Source organism: Grammomys surdaster, unplaced genomic scaffold (genome assembly GCF_004785775.1).
Source record: "Grammomys surdaster isolate TR1022 unplaced genomic scaffold, NIH_TR_1.0 125167, whole genome shotgun sequence".
In the NCBI taxonomy this organism is placed as follows: domain Eukaryota; kingdom Metazoa; phylum Chordata; class Mammalia; order Rodentia; family Muridae; genus Grammomys; species Grammomys surdaster.
This window is the reverse complement of record NW_021620060.1, coordinates 808951-832482: the sequence shown is the minus strand read 5'-3', so window position 1 is coordinate 832482 and position 23532 is coordinate 808951. Positions and strand designations below refer to the sequence as shown.

General features: G+C 39.8%; 2 protein-coding genes across 9 annotated transcripts in view; one reads left to right on the top strand and one right to left on the bottom strand.

The window, feature by feature from the left end:
* Positions 1 to 1818: 1818 nt before the first annotated feature.
* On the bottom strand, positions 1819 to 21734 carry Slc35a5 (solute carrier family 35 member A5). Of its 7 annotated transcripts, none has more exons than XM_028785219.1 (7): positions 21548 to 21734; positions 20616 to 20808; positions 16869 to 16967; positions 15783 to 15916; positions 11621 to 11688; positions 5067 to 5847; positions 1819 to 3729 (listed from the first exon to the last, which is right to left on the bottom strand). In XM_028785219.1, exons 2-7 carry the CDS (start codon positions 20779 to 20781, stop codon positions 3664 to 3666), a joined length of 1314 nt encoding a protein of 437 aa, XP_028641052.1. In that variant the 5' UTR covers positions 20782 to 20808; positions 21548 to 21734; the 3' UTR covers positions 1819 to 3663. The 7 variants fall into 7 exon arrangements, with proteins under 7 accessions (XP_028641052.1, XP_028641055.1, XP_028641054.1 ...); XM_028785222.1 differs by having other exon boundaries at positions 15783 to 15913; XM_028785221.1 differs by having other exon boundaries at positions 20616 to 20801.
* A 206-nt stretch (positions 21735 to 21940) lies between these two features.
* The window catches only part of Atg3 (autophagy related 3), a 28034-nt gene continuing 26442 nt past the window's right edge, over positions 21941 to 23532 (top strand). The window contains exon 1 of one of the 2 annotated variants that reach the window (XM_028785235.1): positions 21941 to 22287. In XM_028785235.1, the coding sequence (XP_028641068.1) occupies positions 22216 to 22287 (72 nt within the window). In that variant the 5' untranslated portion in view covers positions 21941 to 22215. The remainder of the gene's footprint in view (positions 22288 to 23532) is intronic. The other variant, XM_028785236.1, reaches the window with a different exon arrangement.

The window sequence follows — 23532 nt, the reverse complement described above, 5'->3', positions numbered from 1 at the left end:
TAACCAAAACAGACTGGGTGTTCCAAATATAAAATAAGGAGATTGGAATACCAGCATGAGTTACAACCTTGACTACCTCTGGAACATAGTTTCTATGTGTTGAGTCTTAGGAAACACATTCCAGAAGATTCACTTCAAAGACTCTGGTTTCTTATTAATCACAGATAATTCTTCAGCCCCAGATGAGCAGCATCAATTGTCCCAGTAAAATGAAGGCTTCACTTTAGTGGGTCTGGTCTCTTGTTACTCACAGCTAATTCTTCAGCTCTAGCTGACTAGACATCACACATTCTCCAAATGGCCTGTTAAGAGTCTTTGCTTCCCTCTGAAACGTCACAAGCGAGGCTTCCCTCTCTGAACTGCTTGAAACACCTTCCAAGTTCCTACAGAATAGTCCCCTGAACTCTTAACACTTTTCTAGACCAAAGTTTCAAAGACTTCCCACCATCTTCCTTAAAACAGTATGGTCAGGTCTGTCAGAGCAATATTCCTCAATCCTAGTATCAATTTCTGTCTTTGTTAAGGTTTTTATTGCTGTGATAAAACACCATGACCAAAAGCAATTTGGGGAGGAGAGGATTTATTTGGGATAGACTTCCATATCGTTGTTTATCATTGAGAAAGTCAGGACAGGAATTCAAGCAAGACAGAAACCTAGAGGCACAAGCTGACGAAGAGGCCATGGTGTGTGTGTGTGTGTGTGTGTGTGTGTGTGTGTGTGTGTGTGTGTGTTGCTCGCTTTCCATGGCATGCTCAGCCTGCTTTCTTATATAACCCAGGACCACTAGCCCAGGAATGGCACCATGCACATGGGCTAGTCCCTTCCCACCAATCATAATTCAGAAAATGCCTTCAGGTTTCCTTACAGCTCAATCTGATGGAGGCATTTAATTAATTGAGGTTCCCTCCTCTTAGATGACTTAAGCTTTTGTCAAGTTGACATAAAGCTAAGCAAAGTTTGTATTTTAATTTGAAATTTATTGATCTTTATAGTACTATATTTTATTCTGTAAATGTGTTTTGGTTTTCAATATAAAACATGTAAGTAAGGCTGAATATGGTGCCTCACAGCTGAAATTTCAGCTTGGGAGGCTGAGGCAGGTAGATTACTCTAAGGCCAGTATAGACTACAAAGTGAATTCAAGACTAGCCAAAGGTATGCAATGTGAATCTGTCTTGAAAAAATAAGTTCATACATCATGTTATTTGGCTGCACTTTAATAAAAGTAAAAATTCATGTTGACACTTTTATTAAATGTTTTCTTCATTAAAAATGGAAATATATAATTGCTCAATTTCAAGAACTCTGATCTAGGCTTTAGAAAGAGAAAATCAACCTCTTACCCATTATGCTTAGCCTTTTCTGCTTGGAATGTTGAGAGCTCATAGATAAAATCATTGTAGGAAAAGGGAGAAGGTACCAAGGAGGATCTGGGCACATCCAGCCAGTTGGCTTATACAGTGAGAAAGGATTACAGCAGTATTAGTAGTTACAAAGCCTCAATATCTACCTCACAAGCAACAGGGCTTCCACATGGGGATTCAGGGGTGAAACAAGAAGATAAGCCCTAGCTGTAAGCTGAGCAAATACAGCCTGAGAGGGCCACACGGCACACAGAAAACCTATGGAGCAAGAAGCAGCTGGGAAAGGACTTGGGATCTCGGTCTAGGCCACTTTCCCTTTCACAACCAGTATCCACACTCTTGTTTTAGGTCATATAGTTCCCACTCCATTAGTACCTGGGAAATGGTTTCTGGACCTCTTACTTTCACACTGTCCTTCTTAAAACAGTAATGCTTCTAATGTACTCAAGTGCATCTATCTGACATTTTATTTCCATCTCAGCCCTTTCAGGGAGTGGCAAATTAACACGATGGTGAACAATGAATGTTTTCCAAACAAGTAAGAATGCAAAAAGTAAGTGTAAATAAGAAAAATCAAACTACCCCATACCATTGACACAAATGGTTGCTATACTGTCTTGTAGGTTACACTTTTGCAATTTCTTTGGAAGCTCAGTAAGATAATTTTCATGCTCTCATTTCTAAAAGTGAGTCCTGTGTATCTTATTTTCCTTATCTTTAAGATGAATCATGCTGGTTGATACCATTTCATGTAACTTGGTAAGAATGCCTATGGTAAGGTAGAGATTTAACTATTCCTTAGACACCAAGATTTAGTCAAAGACAAAGTTTTAAGTTGCTTGAATATTTGCCTTTCCATTGTTTTAAATTTAAAAGCGTTCCACACTACATCTCATATGACAGAATACAGATACAAAATAAGAGTTTAGTAATTATTTTAATTAAAAAGTTTTAGCAATGATTGCCAGTTATATTATTCTGGGTAGATGTGAGGATTATAATGATAGTAATATCATATATAAATACATGGAAACTTGAATAAGGAATGTGCAGACTTCATGGTAGCTTATAACTCATATTACAGTGTAGGAGTTTGTAAACACACAGGCTTGAAGCTTGTTTCTATTACCCTTCGGGCTATAAGACCTTGGACAAGTCGATCTATTTTCTCACATTTTAATTATCTGTCACATGACTGCTCTACCAACGAAGAGTCAACTGGCTGCATGCAAATCTATCTTGAGAAATACCATGCACTTATAAGTAGGAAGTGTTGTTGAGAGGTGACTTACTGGTTACTGGCCCTCTTGGAGTAACACTACGCTATTTCATTAAAAGTCATTATTGTTTTTACAAAAGGATTCTTATAAAGGTGTCCTAAAGCCAGAGTCTTGACTTTTAGAATAAGATATTGTACAAAGATAGATAATAGTAAAACAGTTCAATTAATAACTCAAAAATAAAACAACTTAATTCTCAGCACAGTAACTGAACATCAAAAGGTAATGATGTCAAGATTTTGTAAATGTACAAACTGAGGATGGGGCAAACAAACAAACAACTCCACAACGGTTACAACGGTTTAGGTGATTTAAAATACAAATGCTAACTATGATAACGTGGCAACCAACTTTCATGTAAATAAAGCTTAAAAAAAAGATGATTACAAAGAATACAATTTCTTGTAAGTTCCAAAAAAAAAAAAACAAATAAAAATCTGAAATTTTATTTCTGAAGAATAGCTTAAAAATATTTTATCACAAAGGATGTTATATAAAATCTATGGCACAGCCAGATAGTTAGATCTTTCAGCCAAACTTTTAGAGTCTTATTGCTTTAATAAAAGCAAAATGACTATTGCTAAGGCCTCGAAATCTGAGGGACAACCCAGACAATATAACAATGAGAGAGAGAGAGAGAGAGAGAGAGAGAGAGAGAGAGAGATGACCTTGGCAGGCAGATATGATACGATGATTAGTATCTGGCAAGCTGTCTCCGTTTGTGTATCTGTAGGGTCAAATTAACATGATTTCTGGAACCTAGAGGCTGAGGAAACAGTCTGCATATGTGTCCTGTTGACTCATCAGGTATTCAGTTATGCAGTCCTATGTTTATGTTTCAGAACTCTGCCACCCTGTGGCAGCTATAGGTCTTGGATGGAACTGTTTATTCGTGGTTAGATACATGTAAAGAATATTATGCTTTCAAACATCATCAGTTTATCAGAAAAGACAATTGCCACAAATGCTGAAAATGTGCAAACACAGTTTGTGGGAGTTGTCCACCAACCAAGTCCCATTACAAAGTGTCGTCATCCGAGTCATCACTCTTGGGTTTGGTAAGTCTTTCCAGCTCTTCTCCATCCTAAAAGGAAACAGGAAATGAGTAACTAGTTAGAATTTGAGATGTTTCAATATCTTACTGAATTTATGAATCAAAGGTTTATTCATTGAATTGTGAGTTTTAGTTTGTGAACTGTTTATATAATCTGGTCAAATTATAGTTGAAATTGCTACAGTTAGAAGGACAGAGGATGATCAAAAGTAAAGATGGGACAGGAGAGACAGCTGAGTGATGAAGAGCACTTACTGTGCTTGCTGAGGACACAGGTTTGGTCCCAGCACCCATATGGTACTTCACAACTATCTGTGGCTAACAATCACCTGTAATCCCTGTCCCTGGGGGAATCTCATGTTCTCTTCTTATTTCTGAGGGCACAAGGCATACAAATGGTGTACACACATGGAAGCAAACACTTATACACATAAAATAAACCTAAAAACTATTTTTTTGTTTTATAATGAAAAAAGTAAAGTGTATTCAACTCAGACCAAGACCACCACCTGCAGGTCTTTCAGGGAAATAATTAAAGAATGATAAATGATTTAAAGAACTCTTGGTACTAATGTGATTTTAATTCCTTAAAGGGCAAGGCAAGCAATTATTATTAGCTCACTGGAAGGAACAGAGGACTCCCGAATATACATTCTTGCTGACTCTGGTTTGGGACACATGATCTATCTTTTTTTTTTTTAAATTTTAAAATCTGTTATCAAAACCTCAGAGATACAACATTTGGACTTTTGCAATGAGCCCAGTAAATGACAGATTTTCCTGCAGAGAAAAATGGGCTTGTGATGTGAAACAGTTCATCTTTGTGTGTTGACAAAAAAATGTAAATTCAGAATAACTATTTGTTTTAGAATATATTCTTATCTAAGAAAGCTCTTGTGAAAAATCCATTTTCTTATGTGAAATAAACAGATAACTATGGGGAAGACTAAGGTAACAAGTTTTTTGTCTCACACGATTTATCAGTGTAAGAAATTAGCTTCATTTTTCCAACCACTATGTAGTGGAAAACCAAGGAACAGGGAGTCAGAGCACACAGCTCCATTACCAGTTCTTTTACTTACTGTCTATAAAGTATTTGGCTCACTCTCTAACCATGAATCTAGGGGAGACAAGGGATGAGTATCTTCATGGTCTGTGGTTCTATGTGATACAATTACATAGTTGACACACAAAATCTTCGGGGCACTCTGACTTATATAGTACTTGACACCTCAGAAGTCTAGTGCATGACTTCTGTAAGTCACAGAGATCTAAGATGCTTTCTGACACACTGATGCTATTGTCTTTCTTAAATACACGTGCTTTGAATTTAAGAATAAGCACAAAGTGCACTTGCACCAACTTACCCCACTGGAACGCTCCCAAAGACCGCCACTTAGATCTCGGATCCTTTCTTGCCTAGGTGCACACTCTAGACTTTGAGACTTGCTAGCATTATAAATAAATATGGAGAGGAGGACTGACGGGGCTTCTAGGAAAAAATCCAGCGAGGGCCTGAAGTCAAAGACCAGAACAGACACTGTTGTGATGATGACAGTTGTCACCTGGGCCATCAAGACATGAAACATGTTATCTAAGAATTTCAAGATAAAAGCCACTGAAAGGCCCTGGAAGGCAGTCACAAAAATAAGGACTACTGAAAATGCATTGTGGCCATAAAAAAACCCACAGTTCTGAATCTGATCACGGTTACCGCTCTGAAGTACCAGGGTTAGCCCATTAAAAACAATGCCAAAGAAATAAAGCTTGCTATTCTGTATGAAGATGCTCTCAGTGAGCTGTGTCCCCTCCTTCAGGATCTTCTCATTATAGATATTGGCCATTGAAGAAATAAAACACTGAACTATAATCAGAATGTGGCCTAAGCCCAAACGGATGTGACTAAAAACTCTGGCTGTTGTGTTCCACTGGACTTCGCTGAAAGTCCACTCCTTTGATGTACAATTGTCTCTTAGGGAACAGTCTCTCCTGAAATGAAGGCAGGAATTAGATGGGGTGAAGAAGGCATCGTGATGAAATCCATGTCCTGCCAAGTCATGCTGTGACGTTTTGGTACTGGCAGTTAGGGCGACAATAGACAAGAAGAGAATCAGGAGGGAAGCCCACTGTATCCAGTTCAGATGCCGCCTACACAAAAGGGAGAAAACAAGATTTTACCACATCTGCTTTCATCCCTCTTCTCCTGTTAAATGTTCTACTGAAAATTTGGGAACTAGAATACTTGGTTGAATAAACTATACCCAGTTGCTAGTATTCCCTACAATCCAAGTGCACTATAAACTTGATGGGCCTATGTCTCACACCCCAACCCTCTATTCACTTTCAGAATGCTTGAGGGACATTTTTAACTTCTCTTTCCTACAAATTACCTTGAATAGGTAGGTGTACCACAGCCTCCTGTCTTTGAGGGCTATCTTGGATCTCTAACACGGTGATTTTTATTGTGGTAAGCTATAAATTCTTACAGAAGACCTTAGCTCAGTTTGCAAGAATCAGAAATGGATAAGCTCTAGTGATCAATACAGATATATTTTCTCAAAGAAGACTAGAGTCATGATACACACATTGTTGAGGACATTAGCTACAGGGCCAAGGGCCTAACAACAAGCCACCATAAAGCGAAGTACTAGAGGACAAGGAAAGAAAAAATTACACTTGGGTAGCATTTCTTATAAAACCCAACAGGCTTTACTTATTGGCTTTACCTGACAATAAAGTTGTGAATTGTAGAGGATTTGTACGGTCATTCTATTTGGTCATTTACTCAGCTCAAAGACATGCAATCAACAGGCAAACTGGGCAGATAAAGATTTGTCCTCGCTCCTGAGGGAGTTTACATTATAATCAGGAGAGAGCCATGAACTAAGTGATGGCAGACTTGAGACTTAAGATCCAGTGAGCTATACTGAGCTTACTATGGGTACTTGTAGAGGTAAGGCAGAAAAGCAACTATGCAAAGGCCACAAAGAATGTGCATTTATCTCTCAGTCAGGGACAGTCTGTAAGGCCCCTAAGATGGGGAAAGCTAAGCAAAAGCAGAGGTGTCAAAGTGAGAACTGGAAGTGAGAAAGATGTCATGACTAGGGGATTTACTGAGTGCCTAGGACACTGTAGGCAATTCCTGCACGTAGGGAAAAAGCTAAGTGAGAGCTAAACGCTTTCCTTGTTCATGTGTTTATGAAAGAATAAGGAAGAGATCTGTCATGGCTTTGTGTATCTTCTTCCTCCTAGACAGCTACAGCTTTTAAGGCTCATTCTAAACTCCCAGAACATGTGCAGAAAAATGAGTCTGACTTCAATTCTACAGCTCCATTCTCTGAAGGTGCTAAATACATACAGTAGCTTGGGAAGCAGCATCTCTGTGTATCATGCCTTCTCATGTATGATTTTCACATAACTAGATTTAGATCCCAGTGACAGGGTTAGTCATTGCCCTACGACATGGGGTTAAAACCACAAAGAGCCACAGCAATGCTGAAGGTGCAAGTGGCACACAGTAAAGCTGTAGAGAGTAATGACTGGAAATGTAGATAGAGAATGGATATCTAATTTATGAAAATAATTACAATGAATTACTATACATGGCAGATGAGGAACTTTATAGCTTTCAGAAGTTTTTCATACTGGGAGCTATAGATTTTCTGCTAATGTTGTGAAGAAAAGGATCTAAAGGCAAAGCCCTGAAATAAAGTCAAAAGTAGCCACTGCAAATAACTATTGATTCAAGCTAGTGCTGTAGGGAAGATAAAAATTACTAAGAATTTGGATACATACGGGGTATTTTCAAAAAAGGAATATGACGTTTCATAAACGACTCAGCTGAGGATCTGTGCATAGGTGACGACTTGACCTCACATGGCTGAGTTCACTGTTCAGTTAGTGAGACAGCAGGAGCTCACTGAGCAGACCCCTCCACTGCCCTGTAGGACAGTGGCTGATGTTCAGAGTGTAGCTGGATGGCTGAGGGCTTCTGCTCTCATAAACATTAATTTATGTCTTAGATGTTATTTTTTTTTACAAAATGATCTCATAGTCTCTAACAGCTTAATACATAAATGATAAATTATGAAAAGAATTTATTTTGTTTAAATTCTTTCTTTTACCATATTTTGTGTGTGTGTGCATACGCATGTGTGTGCATGCACACAGGCACATGTGAAGGGCAGAGGACAACTTGCAGAAAGGGTGCTGCTGCCACCCTGTGTGTCCTAAGGACTGAACTCAGATCATCTTCTTCACAGCATCACTTTAACCCGCCTGGCCATCTTGCCAACACTAAGATTTTAACTGTCCACTATGTGAGGAACATGACAGAATCTCCTCCTCCTTTTGCCCTATCCTCCATGTGAGTCACTCTTTTGCCCCTTGTTTCTATGTGTGTAACCTCCCTGGCAGTCACTCAGCACCTGCCTGCCCTCTGAGAGACTGCTAGGTATCACAATGTCTGCAGAGAAGCTACCCTTATTTCACTTAATAGTGCAAAGGAAGTGTGGTACTGACAGTTTAACCTTCCAGAGAGGCTGGAGGGTGTTTCCTCTAAGTGAAATGCTGAAAATTTTCAACTTAACAGAGAAAGGAAAAAATGTGTTAAGGTTGTTAAAGGTCTCTTGAGAAAAAAAATATCTGTTCATGAAGTTGAAGAAAAATGAAACAAACCTATCCCAATTTTACTGTTACAAACTATAAAATGATCTCAAACTAGAAAAGTTATGGTGATGTATGTGGCTAAGTGTTTAGTTCAAATGAAAATGAATTTTGCACATGTGCACATGTGTGTGTGTGTGTATGTGTGTGTATGTGTGTGTGTGTGTGTGTGTGTGTGTTTTGGGAGATAAAAATCACCACTTTGCAGTGTTTAGCACTGTCCATGCATCCAGTTTGGGAACTGACACATTCCTCATCACTAAGAGGAACTACTGTGTAGTGAGTTCTATATCTACAGATTTAGTAGATTGAAAGGATTTGAAAATGATAGTCAGGTGCAGAGTTTATTATTCCTAAAATAGGAATATTTATATTGTATTAGGCAGGATAAATAATTTAAAACTATTTGTATAGAAATTACATTACATTAGGCAGCATACACAACATAAAGCACTTTGAAAATGTGGCAGATTACATGGGGATGCTACACGTCATTTAAGGGACTTTCACATAAATTTTGGGACTCTAGAACAAATCTTGTACATTCTTAGAGGCAACTATACATAATTTACAATCACTAGCTTACCTATTAAGTGAGAAATTAGGTTAAACAGTGTCAGATAAGAGCAGTTTTATTGTGTTTCTACTGTATTTAAAGCAATACAGAGAATAAAACGGTAAAAAGACTCATCTGACTGCTTTCTCAAAAAAATCACACCAAATACATTTCCTAGTAGCACTGAATGAGTTCCCAGAGATAGAGAGTTATGATGAATCATACAGATTTCTCAAATGAATACTTTTGGAGAAAATTATTATATTAATTAGTAATACTTCTTTTTTCCTGGTTCTATTGGAGAAAACTTATACTTGGTAGATAAATTATTACTGATCATTTTTATTTTTAACCCTAAAATCTCAACCCTCAAGTAATGCTATTTCCCAGAACCAAGTAGCCACAACTATGCTTACCATAATGCCTGCCATCCGTCTCCACTCTGAATAAATCTGGGCAGTGGGACGGAGCAGTAGGAAAAAAGGCTAGCATATGACCCTGACAACCTGACTTTGATTATGGAACCTCACAATGGTAGGAAATACACCATTTCTGTGAGTTGTCCTCTGATCTCCATAAGAGTGCTATAGCACCACGCACAAACATTTGTCATACCCATATCACATCCCCCCCCATACAAATAATTATGTTTGCATAGAGTTCTATGGAAAAGATACAAAGAAAATTAGCTGATTTCTCCATGTTCTATGAATGAGGTACATGGTGTATTCAGTGACAGTCGTAATGCAGTTTCTGGAAGGGACTCAAGAGCACTGGCAAGGGCCTGCAATGCCTGGGGGATGTTCTCACTTGCTTTCTATTGCTATGATAAACATTGTGACCAAAAGCAACTTGGGGAGGAAAGTTTATTTGGCTTACATAATCACAGTTCCTCCATGAAGGAAGCAGAAACCCAAGCAGGGCAGAAAACTAGAGGCAGGAACTACACAGAGATCATGGAGGAAGGCTGCATACTGGTGTGTTCTCTCCATGGCTTACTTAGCCTGCTTTCCTTTACCATCCAGTACCACCTACCAGGGAGTAGCATCGATGGCAGTGAGCTGGGTCCTCCCAATCCCATATCAATCATTAATCAAGATAATGCCCCCTATAGGCAATCTGATTGAGGCATTGTCTCAAACCAAAGTTTCTCTCCCAAGAGAGCTCTAGCTTGTGGCAAGCTGACATAAAAAGAATGAAGGGTATCACTGACTAATAACTCAAAAGAGATAACCATTTGTGGGACTTGCCTTTTTGTTAGCCTGCAGTGTCTAGTGGGGGTACTGCTGTCACATTACAGGGTAACTCTATTGAGACTCATATGTATGTCTATATTTGTATATATTTCAGGAAACTTCTACAGTAGTTTCCACATGACCTTTTGAAGGTCTTTGGTGCTAGTTATCCCTCGCCATAGTTACTGCTCTAACAGGTCCTCCAATTCTCTGCCCCACTTAACCCTTTCTGTTCCCTTCTTCCCCTTGAACTCTTATGGCACTGTATTGTACCTCATCTTCTTTGAGATCCCTCTTTCATCCCCTCTAAATGGCTCCATACTATTTTCTGCCTTCTATGCAATCCTTAAATAGGCTAGTTTTCATAGTGCTGGAAGGTGCTATACATGCTATCAGAGGAGAAAAGTAATCATCTACTTTACTCAGTTGGGAACCCTGAGAAATACAATAACTATCAGCTTAGCAATACATCCCTGCTGATACAATAGTGGCATAAATGTCACAGAAGTAGCCGTCCTATTATGACTGAATTTAAGGCCCACTCTACAAGTTGAAACCTATACCTGGCTGTGTTATCAGGCACAGGAACCTGTGGCTAGACAGGTCATCGGCCCTAGAGGATTATCTATTACCATTATTCTGTTAAATGGGTATACTACTAAACTAACTCCTAATGACTTATCATTACACTTGTAGATTAATGTATCTCTTAACATTCATCACAGAAATTTTGTTTTGCATTAGATGGTAATTAACATAAAGACCCAGAAGTGGTCAAAGTTCAGAGAATAAGAGATTGTCTGTGACTCCCTCCTCCCAAGGCTAACTGGAGAAGAAAGTGAGAGTCAGAGGTGGAGACTAGTTACAAGGAAAGAGTGTCTTCTGGACACAGTGGGGCAGATGTGTGTATGAACTCAGGCAATTCTGACAGCATACACAAGATCTATGCAAGCTCAAGGGAAAAAGGAAGTCCCAGCATGAAGAAAGCAGGTGGGCACACAGTCCCATCCCTCCATAAGGAATTGATAGCTGTCAGAACAAGGAGTGTTAGTGCTCTTCAAGAGTGCAGCCCCTGGTAGACTGGATGTGGCTAGTAATCCTAGCCCTTGGGAAGCTGAAGCACGTGGACTATGAGTTCCAGGCTTTTCTGAGTTACAAAGTAAGATCTTGTCAGAAGATCTTAAAACACATTTTAAAAAACACTGAAAATTAAAATACTAACAAATGGTAATCAAATATCTTACTATTGAAAAGTTCAAGCTATTTCATATACCCGATGGCAGAGGATTTAAAGAGCACTAGAGCTGCTTTCCTCACTGGATAAACAAGGTGTCTAATATACACAGCTAATTAGAAATAAAATTGTGGCCTATGGATTCTGAGGCTCAGCATTCTGTATCAACTGTCTATAGCCAGACTGGCCCACTTTAAAGGCTGCCGTGTGCTTGCATTCTGGATTACTTACTTCAGCACTATCCTGAATAGAAGAGCTGTTGTTATAATGCTAAAATTCGAGAAGATAACAGCCATGGCCTAGAAAGAGAGAGAAGATAGAATTACCATCCAAGCCAAGCATGGACCTCAGGACCTCCCGGCTTGCTGTTCACCTGACACAGAGCTTTTTAGTTACACAGCAGAGGGGTTATTAGGGCAGCTGTTTCACTGGGGGATTAAATTCCATTTTATTGCTTGCTAAATTTGTGCAGATATGATCAAGCTATTGTCAGGATTTGACAGTATGTGTTTAAGTTTGGCAAAGGTATGTATAAATGACCTGAATGTATATAGATCAAGAAATACAAAATCTAAAGGTGAAGCATACTTAGGGTTTTTAACAGCTGCCAAGGTGCTTTATAGACTTCTTCAAAATTATTATTTTTGTGTGTAATTCTGGGAATCCAGTAAGAGCTGTTCACACCTTACCTCTAAGCTCTAACTATACTCCCCTTACAACTGTTTAATACTGGCTTTATGGGCAAAGAGAAGGGAACATGCTAGATCTATTTATATGGTACACACATACATATATTTGTATTGTGCAGAATATATGAAATTCTACCATTGTTAACCTATAACTGGATCTGGTAATAGTAATATTTTTTAACAATAATCAAAAGGTCTGATTCACTTTTCTTTACTTCTTGCTATCACTTTAGGGTGAATATACAAAGATGCCAGGTGTGCTGTTATCTATCTTTAGTTTTAGCATTCAGAAGGCAAAGGCAGGAAGATCTTGAGCTCCAGTGTGGTCTGAGACATAATAAAACTCTGCACCAAGAAATCAAATAAACGAACAACACAAACTACCAAGTCTTATATAGCTACTAATAAATGCAAATACAGCTACAACAGTTAAAAACAAAACAGTGAAACTGAATAAAACTAGTAGTAATTCTAAGAATCTAATGTTTTTCTATTGAATTTTATAATAAGAATTAGTCAATCATATTTATTTACTGGTCATTAAAAAGTAGTAATTTACAATATATACTAATGTATAATGATTGAATCAGGGTAATCAACATTTCTAACTTCCCAATCACGTATGAGTTGTCTGCGTGGAAGACTATGAGTGGATTTTCTCAGTACACCTCACTATGACACAAGTGTTTGTGAGCTTTAGGTGGAGAGAAGAGGAAGAGCTGATAAGGAAAGAGGTTGCTAAGAGTGGGGAAGTAGCAGTGCTGAGTGGTCACACAGGAGCAGTGCAAATGCACATAACTAGTCAGTCTGGCTGCTTCCTGTGATACCACCAGAGAATGCATCTAATTATAGTCCTTGTCCTAAAACTTCTATGCACCTTTATTTAATTCCTTAAGTAGAATTAGGCAAGAAATTCATAGAATAAATCGCATAATCTGTTTTATAATATTTGTGGTTGGAGCTGCTCGGGAAGAGCCAAGCAATAATTACAGAAGAAGAATAAGGAAGTTCCAATTTTGCTTAATACTCGGCTTGTAGGAATGAGTATAAATATATAGCTAATCTGTTGTTTCCCAATAAAATGTAAGTAATATTTACTATTAAATATGAATAATCACACTGCTCTGATAGGAATTATTAAATCTGAAAAGGTGTAAAGTAGAATTTAGAAGTAGGTATGCTACATGAACTGAGCAGTTACTATCATTACAAATCACACAGAAATGGGAAAATAAAATAGATATCTAGGGTGGATGGAGGGAGGGAACTGTGTAGGAAAGGGGGTAGGGAGAGGAACAGGAAGGATCAAGTGTACAGAAGATGCTGGGAGAGAGAACTAGGAGAAAGAATTAGAATCAGTAGGGGGTATCTCTGGGACAAGTAGAAATCTAGAACAATGGAAACTCCTAGAAATCTATAAGGGAGACATTAGCTAAGACTCCTAGCAATAAGGGATATGGAACATGAAATGGTCAACTCCTGTAACAAGTCAAGACTTCCAATGGTGAGATGGGGATACCAACCCAGATACAAAACCTTCGGACTACATTTTTTTCTGCCTATAAGAGGTGCAGAGATAAAGAAGGAGCAGAAAGTGAAGGAATAGCTGGTCAAGCAACGACTGGCCCAACTTGGGACCCATGCCATGAGAGAGAGAACCCACCCCTGACACTATGAATAATATTCTGCTATACTTGCAGACAGGAGGCTAGTATAACAGTCATCTAAGTAGCTTTACCCAGCAGCCTATGAAAACAGATGTAGAGAGACTCAAAACCAAACACTAGGTGGAACACAGGGAATCTTGTGGAAGAGGGGAGGGAGGGCTGAAAGAGCCAGATAGGTCAAAAACGCTGTAAGAAAATCTACAGAAACAACTAACCTGGGCCCATAGGGGCTCAAAAAGACTGCCAAACAGAAAGCATGCATAGGATGGACCTAGTTCTACACATATGTAACAGATGTACAGTTTGGTCCTCACATGGAACCCCTAGTAGCAGGAGGAGGTGCTGAGTCTCTTTTTCCTAACTAGATGGCTTTATCTAGCCTCAATAAGAGAAGATACACTTACTTAGTCTTATTGCAACTTGATATGCCAAGGTGGGTTGATATCCATGGGAAGTCTTCCCATCTCTGAGAAGAAAAAGAGGAGGGCCTAAGGAGGAAGGGAGAGGAGAGGGAGGAACTGGCAGGAAAAGCTCTGATTGGGATGTAAAGTAAATAAATTAATGAAAAACAAAACAACAAACAAAACAAAAGATAAAATGTTCCCCATATCACAGAGCAGACAGGAACACAGGCATTCAGTTAGCCCAAGCACCTGCCTTTGAGCTGAATTAGCATGTTTTCTTCCATTTTACAGACAGAAGAATTGAAACAGAGGGCAGGCAGGGCACTCCCAGTCACACAGATTTCGACATGTGAAAAAGCACCAAGCTCGTGATTCCTGTTATGTTCTATTGCTCCTTCTTTTTCATCCGTTTCTAAAGCGGATCAGGGAGGCTTCACATAAAAGCTCACTACCGTAAAACTACTACTTATAATTAAAATAACATAGGCAATAGAAATATCCCACTTTAAAAAATATTGAGGGAAGAGAATAATGGAACCCAAACTAACTACAGGTAAAAGTAGAAAACAGATCTTTCTTTTTCTTTCTTTCTTTCTTTCTTTCTTTCTTTCTTTCTTTCTTTCTTTCTTCCCTCCCTCCTTCCTTCTTTCTTCCCTCGCTCCCTCCCTCTCTCCCTCCTCCTCCTCCTCCTCCTCTTCTTCTTTCTTTCTTTCTTTCTTTCTTTCTTTCTTTCTTTCTTTCTTTCTTTCTTTCTTTTGGATCTTTATATAACCCTTTCTTTCTTTTGGATCTTTATATAACCCTGGCTGTCCTGGACCTCACTATGTAGAGCAGGCTGGCTTCAAATTCTCATAGATCTGCCTGCCCCTGACTTCAAAGCACTAGCTAGGATTGAACGTATGAGTCACCAACCAGGCAGAAGACTTTTAGTTGTGATTACCAATGCCTTTCCAAATTAAAATAAAAGATGTATCAAAAGTGAGTATTCCTAGCATTATCAGTTGAATTGATATAGTTCCACATTCTTAAGGAATCTGTAGATAAGATTAATATAGAAAGGGGCAAGCAAGATGGGAAAAGGTACTTAGAGCCATCAGATGACCCAAGTTTGATTGATCTTGGGACTCATATGGCGGCCACCCACAAGTTCTTCTCTGCCCTCCACTTTCTGCCATGGCACATGTGTACACACACACAAACACACACATAAATGTAAAAAAAAAGTAACAGAAAGAGCCATATAGTAAATATGGATATAAATACTTACAAATAGTAAATGGATAAGTTACACTAAAGAGAGGTCCATCAGCTGTATTATTTTCTGAATTAATACTGGAAGTCTGAGTAGAGGTCTTGAATGGTCATAAGAGAGCTCAAATTAAAGGGAGATTGATCATTTACACAAATCACGGTGACTTCTGAGTCTTTGTGCCTGAGAGCAATCCCCCACCCTACCAAAAAGCCAGCACAGAAACCATGAACAATGGGAAGATCTGACACACACAGGCAAATTAGTATTCAGATAGAGAAGTGTCAGGAAGGCCAGTGGAAAATGACAAAAAGGAAGATCAGTTTGGGGATTCACTTCTTTGTGTCTTTTTAATGGCATTTTCTCTGTTACACTGTTACTTACAGGCTGAAGATAGGATAGGACATAGAAGACAATCAAGTTGTCCAGGAAGTACAAAAAGGCAGGAATGGACCACTTCATGAAACTTGAGAATTCTTTCCAGGAAGTACAACTCAAATGTCTACTTTGATGATCTTCTGAAGAAAGAAATATATGAATCATACAAAACAATCATACAACAAGCAAACAATTTTCAATGAGAATGCTTATGTTTCCATTGATAGTACACTAACCTTGATTACTAGTATAATTCTGTAAACTGGGCTTTATTAAATTGCCTCTGTAAGTGACTTCAGGTTTACAGAAGTAAAAGATAATATGGCATTAGGCAATGAACAATCGACCAAACCCTAGCAGAAATAGAACCATAATTTTAGAAACTCTAAGCGACTTCAGATAGACATGTATGTTTTACTTCTAGCAACAGAGTAAATACAAAACAACGAAGACTTTACGCTTCCACTCTCCCCTCAAGGGGTGATCAGAGAAGTGAACTAGTAAGTGAAAGTTTCTATTCATGGACTAAGAGATGGTTAACTTTTGTTAATCCTGGTTTTAGCTAGTATTCCTGCTCCAGACTTACAGAGACTTAGGGAGGAATGCTGTGATAGAAATAAAATGCGAAGAAAGAAAAAGGTAATTTAAACCCTTTAAGCAATGCATACATTTCATGAAATTATGAAATGCTAGAGCTGACTAGAAACTCATCACAGAATGAAACTGTGTGGTGTCAAGACTTCCTGTGCAAGCGCCTTAATGCTCTAAAAGCTCTGCTTAGTTCACATGAGATGAAAGAGCAATATGATAGTGCCAAAGCCCATAACTGGAAAACTGAGATGGAGAATTAAGAAAAACCCACTGAGTAAATCCAATCTAGCAACAAGTGATGAGGGGCAGGACACTGGGAAATGCAATGGAAAACCTCCTAGCTCCCCTCCTTCCAATACAACTCTCCTAACATTTTCTTTGATCCTTTTCCATACCTAGAAGATATACTCATGCCAGGACTAGCCTAAATGATACAAAGGCTGCACCAGTTCTGATGTTCCTTGCTAGCATGATTTAGGAAATAGACAGTGTTAGAATTACCTTTCTTTATAACACAGAGTGACACAAGTACACAGAGAATCAGCTTCATCAGCTCTGAGCACACATTCACAGTAGTAGGGAGATAGTCGTATTTGTTCTCTGAAATGTGACAGAAAAATTTAAAACCAAGTTTGTCCTGCATGTTTTTATATGTAATTAATAGATTTTAAATTTAAAAATCATACTTAGTGCTTGCTACATTAAATGTCTTTTAGCTGGCACAGTTCTTCTCAACATTTGGATAAATAGGTTGGGAGGTTAGGCTCAAGAGCAAAGAAAGTCCCATGGGAAGGAGGCAGAGACTGACAGGATTAGTTTCAACACCTACCTACTTTGACTCCAGCATAGCTCCTTTATTCCTCTACTAACCTGACTTTTAGCATTCATAAAGCTTAAAATTTGATAAATGAAATGTAAAACACCAGGCTGTATCACACATTTTCCTCTCTATAGAAGTCAACACTCATTTGGCTTCTTACTTCACTATTATAGTCAAATTAACTTATTTTCTTTTTTCAAGACAGGTTTTCTTTGTCTAACTTGGCTGTCCCAGAACTAGCTCTGTAGGCTAGGCTGTCCTCAAACTCAAGAGATCCTTCTCCTTTGCCTCCCAAATGCTGGGATCAAAGGTATGTGCCACCACCCTATGGCTTAAATTACACATTTTCTGATAAATATCTTCTAGTTACAAATGCTATTGGCTTGTTTTAATTGGTATCTTTTCATGGTATGACACTTTTGTCTTACCTCTTTTGGTTAACTGGTTAATCTTCATTGTCATCTTTATTAGATGTGGAGTCCCCTGTGACATACATGTAGGTACATTTGTGGGGATGTTTCCAGAGAGCTTTACATGAGGGAAAAAGCATGCTGAAGGTAGTGAGGCAAACTACCCTAAGCGGGTCCAGGTTGAATAAGGGGAAAGGGAGAGAGTGAGCTCTCTGGTAGGACTTATCTCCCTGATTCCTGTGGATGTGGTATGACCAGTTGCTACCTCACACTCCTACCTTCACTCTTCCCCTGCCACCATGCACTTTGTCCTCTCACACTGTAAGCCAAAACAACCTCTCCCTTCCTTAACTTGGGTTTCCTAGCTCTTTTACATTCCAAGCAACAAAGCAACTAAAACGTGGGTTTTTTTGAGGGGTGTCCCCACCTCTCTCCCCTTTCCTAACCCTCTTTCTCTCCCAGGCCACTTGTAAACTCTGTATGTAGCACTTGAACTTTTGCCTCCTGTGACCCTTCTGCCTTCACCTCCCAAATCCTGGGATTAAAAAGCTATCAAATGCATGTGACCCTGGCTCCCAGATCTAATGAATTCTTAATGTTCAGAATGTTGGCCTTGGACTTAATGGAATTCTCATTGCTCTGTCTTCTCATCTGCACAAGCTGCTCCTAGAGTCTAAACATCAGTTCAAGAAAAACTGAGATCTAAATCCTGTAACATTTAGTTAGAAGCTTACCAAATACATCTACGAGTAACTACCTCCTTTTACTCCTTTACTAGGTGTTATGTGCATTTGTGCTGGTCATTGTAATACATTGTAGTAAATAGGACATACCTCCTGGCCTCATGGAAGGTAAATACCTGAAGACTGTAATTTTTTTCAAATTTGACCCAATTTACTTTTCCTACTAATAGTCCCTATATTTGAGCTAAAAACACTACCAAACTACTTGCAACTTGAACCAGAAAGATTTGAAATATCCAGTATTTCATCTCCTTTAACCCTCACATTCAACACATGGTCCAACTGAGTGTTTTTGTGTGTTTTGAATATTTCTTGACTCTCTCATCTATATTCTGATAGCAGGATTGGTCAGTCTTCATCATCTGTGGCTTCACTTTCAATAATCTCCTATCTAACTAGCCTTCTTGCAGTCTATTTATTCTACTAAAACTGGCAAGCAGCTATAATCCTTCAAATGTTTATTTGCCCAGATGCTAGGCAGAACACCACAGCTTGGCATATGAAACCCTTAACAATGTGTTACTTCTTTCTCTAGTCAACCTCCACCTCCTTTTTGTTTGTTTGAATTTTTTTCAAGACAGGGTTTCTCTGTGTATAGCCTTGGGTGTCCTGAAACTCCATCTGTAGACGAGGGTGGCCTTGAACTCACAGAGATCTACCTGTCCCTGCCTCCCATGTGCTGCGATTAGTGGTGTGGGCCACTATTACCTAAGTCCTAACTACATATTCTCCCCCACCTGTTTGTCCTTTTGCCTCTGTTCCTTTTTATAAGTTGCTGTCTTTGATTTCAATGCCCCACATCCCCGGTCTTCTGGGAAATCAACTGGCTGGCGTCTAGTCAGAAGTGGCCCTGCTTCCTACGCACTGCCCACCATCCTTTCCCAGACATATGCAGTACTTTTTCATAGACTATCTCTGCATCTTGGATATAGTCTTTTTATTGCATTTCTTATAATAGACTTCTATAACATATTTACATGTTTATCTCTTCTAATAAACCAAGTTCTTAAGAGATGGTCTGTATCTTATGCACTTTGAACTCTATGACTGTGATGGTCAATATTACCAAGGATCTAGAACCATTTAAGATGATTCATACCTGTGAGGATTTATCTCAGATTGGCCTCTGAGCATGCCTGTAAGAAACTATGTAAATTAGCTTGAGGTGGGAAGACCAACCTTACCTGTGAGCAGCAGCATTTCATGGGCTGGGGTCTTAGGCTAAATAAGGTGAAAATGAGCTGGGTGTGACTTTTAAAAATATTTTTATTTTAAAAATTTATTTAAAAATATTTTTCCTGTAATATCATTTGAATGGGTGTAAGAATTCTAGCTAGGTGGCAGAAGACTACAGTGGAAGAAGTGTATTTAGGAGATCTGGAGAGTACATTTCAACTTTCTAAGATTACAGCTATAGTCAGTTTTGAATAGTTATGTGGATGCTGGGAACTGAACCTACAGACTGGAGAAAAGCAGCCTGTGTTCTTTGCTTCTGGGCTATCGCTTTAGCCCCAAGGATATTCTATGTCTTCTTACTTGATACCTGTGGGTGCTACAAGCTTCCGCTGCCCTGACCACCTTGCTGTGGTGGTGAACCCTACTCTCAGATAGTGAGCCCAAAGAAACCTCTTCCTTTAATCTGCTTTGGACAGGTACATTGTCAGAGCATCAAGGAGAGAAATTAATATAATATTAAAACTGAGCCTAGGGCCTGAAAGATAAACATTATCTGAAGTTAAGGCTCGAATTCCCAGATAGGAGCTCAAGTAGGCCACTAAAAGTCATGATGTCATGATTTTATAGTTGTCAATAGTTAAGAAGTAACCAATGCAGTTTTGTGGAATAAAAAATTTGTATAAAGTGTTAAATTAAAAAAATAGGTTTCATGAGTATACATACCAAACTTTTAATTTTTACTGTCTCATTGGTAAAATACTTATGCCAACTCACACAAATGCCAAGAAACTAAACTAATATACTGTATTTCCAAATAAGCTACAATCGTACGTTTTGTTAGAGATCCAGAAACACTTGCTGGGTGATGTATAATCAGATGTTATGATACACTGTACTTTATTTTGCACTTGAATGATCCAAATTTCATCCAGGGTCAAAAAAATCTTGCCAAGGAACACAAGGTTAAAGTTCAAAATTTAAACACACTTCATCATTGACACAAAACATATTACTTTAAAAGGTATCATATATAATTTATTCATAAGAACACCAGACAAATGATTAAAAGTAAGGCATACACATTTACATTTTAACTCACCTTCATTGGCAGAATATTTTACCAGTAAGATTCGACTTGAGCTTAGAGTAATGAATATAACGCCTAGCAGGAATGTGTACAGCGTTGGTGGGCCTAACCCAGAGCGCCTGAAGCATTTTCTTTCCATTCCACTGGTTTTTAATTGTCTTAAAAAGAACACTTTCATGAGCAGACCTGTTGGCAGACCTACGGACTAAGCACAATGCAAATACTGAAGACTGTGCATAACAGAAAAGGAAACCTGTAGTCGTTTGGCCACAATTGCATCAGAACTAAGACCGCTGAAGAGAACAGAGAGAACTTAAAGGAAATGAACGATACTGCCAAAATCTCATAGGAGAGGCGATTATCGAGACAGGAAGGGGATGGCCAGATTGAAAATAAGTTAGGAAGTGCGTATCTGAGAGTTTGGGACTACAGAAAAGCAGTTTATTCGTATTAACTTTGGTCCATAAGGAATGAATTTTGGAATGGTTTTTTGGGGGGTACTATTAATAACAGCTCTTCCTTCAGAGTAGAAAAAGAGCTTACTGGGAACGATTCTTTCACAGAAACGACTACAGTGCAAATAGTTGAAACACAGATAATGACTTTTACTGAACCAGGGTGGGAACAGAAGGCTCATCTTGGGTCAGTGAGCCTAACTGGTCAGTCTTACATGACAGATGGACACGAAACTCCAGGCAGGGTAAATACTTGCCCAAAGTACACAAGTAGGATGGGCACATAGAGCCGTCAAGGGCCGCAGACATAGGCCCAAATTAGAGATCAGGTGGGCGCAAGCGTACCGAAGGCCAATGGTCAGCACTCCATCACTGCCAAGTTTCACTCGCTGTCAGGGAAACCCTCCCACACATGCGCAATAGGACTAGCGGGCGGCTCCCTCGGCCCCTAACACGCTCGAGCCACACTGCGGGCGAGGGCGCGGTTACCTCAGTAGCTCAGGGAAGGTTCTAGTGGAAGAACGGACATCATAGAGCTGAGATAGTGACTGCCTAACTCCGTAGTAGCAGCAGTAGGTTTTGAAGGCCCATTGGTGGAAAAGCTATGAGCCGGGAACAAAGGCGAGAAATAAAAAAAATCCTTCTCCCGCTGCCTTCCTGGGCTGGAACACAAAGCTGAGAGCCACCCGCCTGGGAAGAGCGGCCTGCGCGCCCATTGCGCAGGCGCGCTCATCCCTGCGCTTCCGGGGGGCGGGCCGGAGCGAGGAGAGGCCGGTCCCGCCCCCGCGGGCCTACTTTTGTCACGTGTCCCGGGAGATTCGAGTCACGTGAGGCCTAGGTGGCAGCGGGGCTGTTGGGACAGTGTGAGAAGAGGAAGGGGAACCCGGAAGGGGTGTAAGTGGAGCTTGGGGACGAAAGACAGCTTCGAGAAGGCCGGGGCCTGCGCGCGCACCCGTCTCTCGCTCAGTCGGCTGGGTCTCTGCGGTTGCGGCCAGGTGACAGCTGGGCCGGGCCTCCGCGCGCCTCCGCCCCTCCCCCTGGCCCTGCCGGTGCGGCTGCCGGGTTCGATGCCAGTCGGGCACGTCCGGGGCAGTTTTTGACTCCCTGGCCCGAATTGCGACAGTTCCTCCGTGCCCCATCGCTGCTCCAGCCCCAGGATGCAGAATGTGATCAACACGGTGAAGGGAAAGGCTCTGGAAGTGGCCGAGTACCTGACCCCGGTCCTCAAGGTAAGCGGGGAGGGTCTGGCTTACTCTGCACTGGCCGCCCAAGTCCCGGTCCCCAGCGTGAACGGGTGTAGAAGGTGGAGGGGCTAGACGCACGGCCAGGTACTGCCTCTGGCCTTGGGCTCCTGGGCCAGTCCCAAGACTTGCCGGCTTCCCGGCTTCAACTAGACTGAAGCTTGGTGTCTGCTGTCTCCACTGATCAGTGCCTTGGAGTGCAAGGCAAGGCGTTGCGGAGCAGAGGTACGAACGGTCTGACATCCATAGTCTTTTAAGCAGGTAAACTGGTTTAACCTTTTGAAAAGATGACAGCTTGGTGCCTATCAGCATGCCACTTTTCTTTCCAAGTGTCATAGGAAGTTTTGATTTTCGGGTGATCTAATTCCCAACTTCCTTAGGTTTCAGAGGAACAGAGTAAATTGTAACATGTTAGTAACTTTGAGCTGAGCTAGAGCGAAACTTGTAGTTTCCCAAGCCTTTAAAGTAGCTGTAACTGATTACTAATCTTGGACTTGAATGATTCTACAGCAACAGTTCAGCACAACCGAAGGGATATTGTATAGACTGGAAATACTATTAACATTTTTAGGTGAAACTTGTGATAGGTTAGCTGTTAGCACAGACTGTATTGTTTTCAAAAGTAAATGTCCAAAGATTCATTCAGAGCTTTCTTACACCTTCTAGGCTACGTACGGCAACTTGATTTTGCTTTGCAAAAAGCGAGCTACAGTAACTGAGAAGCAGATAATTTGCGTAGTTTTTGTTCTGTATTTAGCTTTCAGTTAGAATTTTACCAATCTTAGTGCAGGGGTGAAATCTGCTGAGTAGGCTGTTCGATCTTTGCTTGACAGTGTGGGGGGGATGCTTTTCAATAATTATTTCTAAAATACTTTTGAAAATAATACACTTTTGGATTAAGTTTGAAGAGTCTGGGACACTTGTAAATGAGAATCTTATTTGGTTTTGTTTCTATGTTTACTGCGACAGTCATTTTAGTTAAGATTTACTCTTCTATTTAAAAATTGGAAAATAATTTCAACATTGGAATCAAATCCTTCTTTTGTATGTTTTGCTTCCAGAATGTTGTATCTTCATAGATTCACAGTGTCTTAATATTGTACCACTAATTTAACTTTTAGTCTAAAGGAGAGATGAGCAAAACACCTCTCAATTAAATATAAAATGACTGACTATATTGTATACCACTTGCATTTTGTTGAACTTGTAGAACTGTTTTTTGGGGGTTTTGTT

Coding starts and splice junctions, on each gene's coding strand:
- Slc35a5 (XM_028785219.1), bottom strand. CDS start 20,781: ATGAAAGTGTTCTTTTTAAGACAATTAAAAACCAGTGGAATGGAAAGA. Junction 16,968..20,615: donor AAAATATTCTGCCAATGAAG/GTGAGTTAAAAT, acceptor GTCACATTTCAG/AGAACAAATACGACTATCTC. Junction 15,917..16,868: donor ACTCTGTGTTATAAAGAAAG/GTAATTCTAACA, acceptor TTCTTTCTTCAG/AAGATCATCAAAGTAGACAT.